Consider the following 6,000-nt stretch of genomic DNA (forward strand, 5'->3'; position numbering starts at 1 on the left):
AGTGGCTACAACAGGGATGATCTCCTCTGCATTAGGAAGGATGTGGCTTTGATGGTAATGAATTACTTCACCTTGGATGGTAAGAAAAGAAGCTTCCATATGTAGACTTTTCCAATGCTATCATCTCCAGTATGGGGTATGAATGAATTTCCCCTTCTGGATTATGTCTTATTTTTCTCAATCTATTTGCAAATCCATGGAAAAGGGCAAACCCCCTCTCCACGACGGTTGTATATGGAGAGTGTATAGTTTCTACTTGCCTTTGTCCCCCTCTATTGGGGTCCCTTCCATTGCGGCTGGGTCTACCTCTGATCCAAATCTGAATATTTACCTTATTGTTACCCCGTCTAATTTTGTAGAATAGATTATGCCTCACTCTAGTTCTAAGTTTCCCAATAGGAAAAACCCTGCTATAATTGCCAAATTTAGGGGCATTGTTACTTCCAAATTTAGGGGCATTGTTACTACCAAGATGTGGGTGTCCAGTTTCAGATACAACAAGATGTGGTTAACGAGATTGTTCATTCTGGCTCTAAGTCTCTATCCTCGGAGGATTTAGGCTCCTCGGATAGCTTAAGGGCGGATTCGTCCGTTGCTAAGATTGAAGGAAACCCTAGTCCTCCCCCTTAAACCTCCCTTAGTAATTCCAACGTTAAGAGCACCACTTCAACTGTAGAAAAAATTGTGAAGCACCTGCATGAGGACGCTCAAATTCCGGAAGAGTTGATTGAATGTCTCTTCATGCAAATGAATGTGGCGATGAATAAGAACAATGGGCTTGAGGCGACAGCCAAGGTTGAGGCTAGGGACAACACATGGGTTGATGAGTTGGATGGGGATAGAGTTTGGAAAATTGCTAATGATCTTGTGGACATTATGGGGTAGTGGGAAATGGTGGGTGGAAATTTTATAGACATGGACTCTACGATAAAGAATCCGAGTAGCAAGCATGAGCTTGAAGAGGTCAATAAAACCTAGGGGGCCCTTAAAAACAAAATTGAGGAGGTCAACTATGCTTGCAGAGATGTGGCTAGCAAGAACAATGCCTCCCTATAGGCTATCCATGATGAGATAGAAATGAGAAGGGTGAAAGAATGATGGCGCATGGATTCCTTTCCCACGAGATCCGGCCCCAGTGCGTTGATGATTAAGGCTAGCCGTGACTCTGTGTTGGTCTCCTAAATGGTTCTGGGATTAGTTCAAGTGAAAAAATTATTTTTTTTGATAAAGTGCTTAGTTTGTGTCAAGATTGGCAGGACAAGGATACCCCCAAGTAGTAGGCCATCACTTGGTGCCTGTGTGAGAGAGATGTTTTGTGTTTGGTGGACCTACATTTTTTTAATTTTTTTCTTCTGCATGTTGGTTTTTTAGTTTAGGTGTTGGCTATCTGTTCTCCCTGTTAGGGTTTTTGTTGTGATTGGTAGGGTTTTTTTTGGTTGGTTGTGCATCCCTCATCCACTCTTGGTGTCACTTTGTGGTTATGCATTGGTACAGGCCTATCCCACCTTTATTAATCAAAACAATATGGGGGTAAACACAAAACCATCCTTGCTGAGAACTCTATCTCAGAAGCATGACTGAGATTAGGTCAAAGTAACAGCTTGGTTAGAAGAAAAATTTGGAACAGTTACTTGAATTGAAGACCCTAGAAGAAGGCTTTGGCTTGAAAGAAACCTTCTAAGATTAGATTTGAGGGAAGGGGAATTGAAAAAGGACACTGTGAAGACTACCAATTGAGAATTCTTGGTTGGCCTCTAAGAAGGAGTTTCTTCAAACATTGCAAGAGACATATTTATGTATTTCATTATAGAGAAAGAGGCTAAATTTGATGCAAATGAACATAGATTAGAGTTACAGACCGAATCCTTAAACACCCTTATTTCTTCATTGTGGGTGGCATGATAGGCTAAGGTGAAATGACCTAGATTGTCCATATGCTCATCCACTATAGTTAACTTATTTCTATCACATTTTGTTGAACCCAACAATCATATTTAGGTTGAATAACAATAGATTGACAAGAATTTTATACAGATCAAGAAGAAGACAAAACAAGAGTAGAATATTTGCATGTTCTAACGAATGGAGATCGCACCTCAGAAAAATGCCCATTTGATTTCCTAATGTTTGAATGATGTCCAAATCTCAATATTCCAATGGGAGAGAGTGCCAAAATACCCAAAAGAGGGAAAAATTTATTATGGTTAAATGGGGGTTAAAATTAGGTACCCATGATTGAGTAAACAAGCCAAGACCCTCAAAAAACCAAGATTTGCATCTATGAGCACAATCTTGATCAGACTTAATAGAAAATATCATAATAAAAAATTCACTACCATTATCGTTATAAAAAAATTCATTGACCCCAATTTGAAAGCTTATTAATATTTGGAGAGAAATTCCAGATCTTACCAATAAGAGCCCTGCTTTGAAGCTATGAGAGATATCTTGAAACTCGCTCCTCTAAAAATGACACTTTAAATACCTCATTGCGCTCCCACTGACCAATATTTTGAGAAATAAGAGGCTTCTCATAAACCAAACGACAGATTGGTTCCTTACTCACTCACCTTTTAAGATCCAACTTTTTTATACTTAAAGTAAATATTAATTAAAATTCAAGTTATAATATGATTAATTGAAATATTTAAAGCTAGTTTATAGTTTTTTAAAATTTTGATTAATAATAAATATTATATGTATTGTATTTTATATATTTTCAATCCTAAATTGAATCATTATATAGTTAAAATAAGATTATATAATTTTAGTTATAAAAAAAAAATCCCTCCTAAATTAATTTAATGCTTTCTAATTAATTATTTTTATAATCATATCTTAATTAAAAATATAATATAATTGTGATTCCAACTTAATCTCTCTAACTATAATTATAACAATAAATTTATTCTTAAATATAATTTTTTATTATAATTATCTAAAAAGATTATAAATATATTTGAACTATTTTCAACTTTGATCTTAATCTTTATTCTACCTAATTATGCCTCATCTTAATTTTAATCCTCATTAATTTTGATTCCATAAAATTAAAAAATTTAAATATTATAAAAATAAATGAGATAGAGTAAAATCTAAGCATTACTAAAGTCAAACAATAATTCATTTCAATTAATCGAACAAGATAGGCTGATCAACTATTAAAATGATTTTAAATACAATAGTAACATCTATGCCATGAGTAGCTTGTAAGGAGCATTATAAATGGAAGAATCATGTCACACATTCAATGCAACGACGATACAAACCAGTCCCATGTACAATGTTGTCACTGAATAATGCAATAATAAGACAGAATTCTTTGAAGAGGCCCAACTAAGTGCTGTAAGGGACGTTTATGCATCCACTCCAAGCACTTTTGGAATGAACATAAACCTTACAATATTGGCTGGTCAATCTCTAATTATTCAACGTAATTAATGTTTTGAGAACATAAAGTTATCATTTAGCTGAAAAGAAGACAGAGCGACATGGCATGAATTGCGTTGTTTGCTGCTACACTAATTAGCTGTGTGGCTCACCAACACCCTGAAATGTTTTTTTATTAAAAGCTCTACACAAAAGTTCTAGCATAAGGTGTGACTGGAATGGAAGAAAGAAGTTCAGATGTTTATTCCAACACCATGGCCATTGGAATGGTCATTCACGGAAAGTACAAAAGATGCGCTCTGTTTATCCCTCAACTTCTTCATTATGTGATTCGTTATCTCTATGCAATTTGTATTTTCTGTTTAATCTGCTGTAAGCTTAATTTTTTTCTGTTTTCTTAACATTCTCATCTCGAAATATTTCTCCCCATTATTGTTGTTTCCGCCACTTTGCTTCCGAGATTTTACGAAAGGAATTTGCAAGCACACAAATATGTTTCCAAGATGGTAGAGGGGAATCATCACTATTCAATAGCTCTGCACTGCGGACTGAACATGAATGATCTGATGTTAAGTGATTGACATTAAGCTTTCTGTTGATTAAAAAATTTGGATAAAATAAGAAATTTTAATTTTTTTTTTTGTCAAATTTGAATCGTTTTAAATGAATCTATTATTTATAAAACTAGTTGAACGAACATAATAAGGATAAGACTGGATACCCTCAATTTCTGATTTCTTATCATAATTGATTGATCAAGTATTAAATGTTTTAGGCATCCAAATAATACTGACTTCAAATCTTCTATAATTAAAAATACTATTAAAAACCAAACAAAAATCATAATAACATCTATACTCTTTAATCCAACGATAATACAAACCATTCCCCGAATACAGTGTTATCAGTAAAGAATACAATAATAAGACAATTCCTTGAAGATGCCCAACTAAGTGTTGTAGGGAACGTTTATGCATCCACTCCAAGCACTTTTGGAATGAATATAAAACTTACATTGCCTTGTTGTCCACAACTGCAATGCTATTAATATTTGGAGAACATAAAATAATAATTTAGCTATAAAAAAAAAACACAATGAAATGACATCTATTAGTTGGCAAAAACACAGCTAAATCTTGAATTGCTGTATTTACCACTACATAAATCAGCTGTGTGGCTCACCAACACCCGGATATGTTTTATAATTAAAAAGTCTACACAAAATTCTAGCGTAAGGTGTGATTGGAATGGAAGAAAGAAGTTCAGATGTTTATTCCAACACTATGGCCATTCATAGAAAGTGCAGAAGATGCGCTCCGTTTATCCCTCAACTTCTTCTCCTTGGAGAGTCGTTCAGCCATTCTGGCAAGTGGAAATATTAGTTATGGTGAGAACAAAATGATAGGAAACTAGGATCTGAAAATACAAGGAAGAGTTAGAGAGTTATGGGAGATACTTAGTCAATGCCATCCTGTTTGTGTAGTCGTTCTTCACTGTCTCAGGACGCCCAGTCTCCAAATTTAAACTTCTAACAGGCTTATCCAATAGTTCCTGGCCTTTCTTCACAAGATTCCTCAGGTTCTCATCCGTACTGAGGTCCATCTTTGCTTCGCTTCCTTTTAGTTGCCATTCCTACAGTATGAAAGCCCACATGTTAACCATACAGAAAATTACAGCAGAAACATGGTCTGTAGAATTATAGATCTAGAGGCCTTATCGTTTCAAGGAACATTATTGGAAACTATGAAAAAGACCTGGATTCTAAGATAGTTTTCTTTGACATGATGGAGCATCAAAGCTGTATGAATGTTGACCATGTCTGAACTTGCATTCATGATAGATTCTATGAGAGGCGTTCTTCCATCGTGAGTAATCCACTTCAAGCTTCCCCATGTGGCAGCCTTTTTTGCGTCCCATTCAATACCCTCTTCTAATCCCGTTCCAAGAGAAAGTACAACAAAGTGGTCAAGGTGCTCCTGTAAATAACAACCTCTGGTTAACATAGTTGAGCTTCTAATTAATATTTCCCAGCATCAAGCATTCGTTTTATATGAGATGTTTATTCTAAATAGTATCAAAATACGATACAATACAATACCTTTTTGTCGACTATTCTTGTATCCTGATGAACTGCTCGAGTGACTAAGTTCATTGCTATCAAGGTCTGCATAATTAGAAAATTGTTGTGAGACCCTTATAATAGTTTATTGATGTGAAATAAAAATCTGATCAAAATCTCTACTCATAATACAGGCAGGCATTACAGGATTATTAGCCGCTACTCCTCCATCTACTAAGTTAAAAACTTGGGTCTTTCCGTCACTGGAATTTGTTGTAAACTGGTGAGATGGAAAATAGGTAGGAGCTGCAGTTGTGGAGAGGCATACGTCCATTAGATGTGGATTCTTCAGCGGATCTACTTTCGCCTGCACATATCATCGTAAGAATCATCCTCGTCTATTCTTCATCTTCATTGGCTAACATTGTGGTGATGAGACCTCCAGTGCTGGTACCTGCCATTATATTGAAATAATCTGCTAGTCTGGCATCTTCCCCATCCAATTTCTGATAAAAACGAAGCATTTCAGTAAGTAATACATTTGTGCAAAT

At 35.4% G+C, this 6,000-nt stretch overlaps 1 protein-coding gene across 1 annotated transcript; it reads right to left on the minus strand.

The window, feature by feature from the left end:
* Positions 1-4,652: 4,652 nt before the first annotated feature.
* LOC131051962 (patatin-like protein 2) lies at positions 4,653-5,783 on the minus strand. The gene is made up of 5 exons (XM_059213617.1): positions 5,642-5,783; positions 5,484-5,554; positions 5,145-5,366; positions 4,847-5,022; positions 4,653-4,752 (listed from the first exon to the last, which is right to left on the minus strand). Exons 1-5 carry the CDS (start codon positions 5,781-5,783, stop codon positions 4,653-4,655), a joined length of 711 nt encoding a protein of 236 aa, XP_059069600.1.
* Between the last annotated feature and the right edge of the window lie 217 nt (positions 5,784-6,000).

The sequence above is a fragment of the Cryptomeria japonica genome, chromosome 2 (genome assembly GCF_030272615.1).
Source record: "Cryptomeria japonica chromosome 2, Sugi_1.0, whole genome shotgun sequence".
Taxonomy (NCBI): Eukaryota; Viridiplantae; Streptophyta; class Pinopsida; order Cupressales; family Cupressaceae; genus Cryptomeria; species Cryptomeria japonica.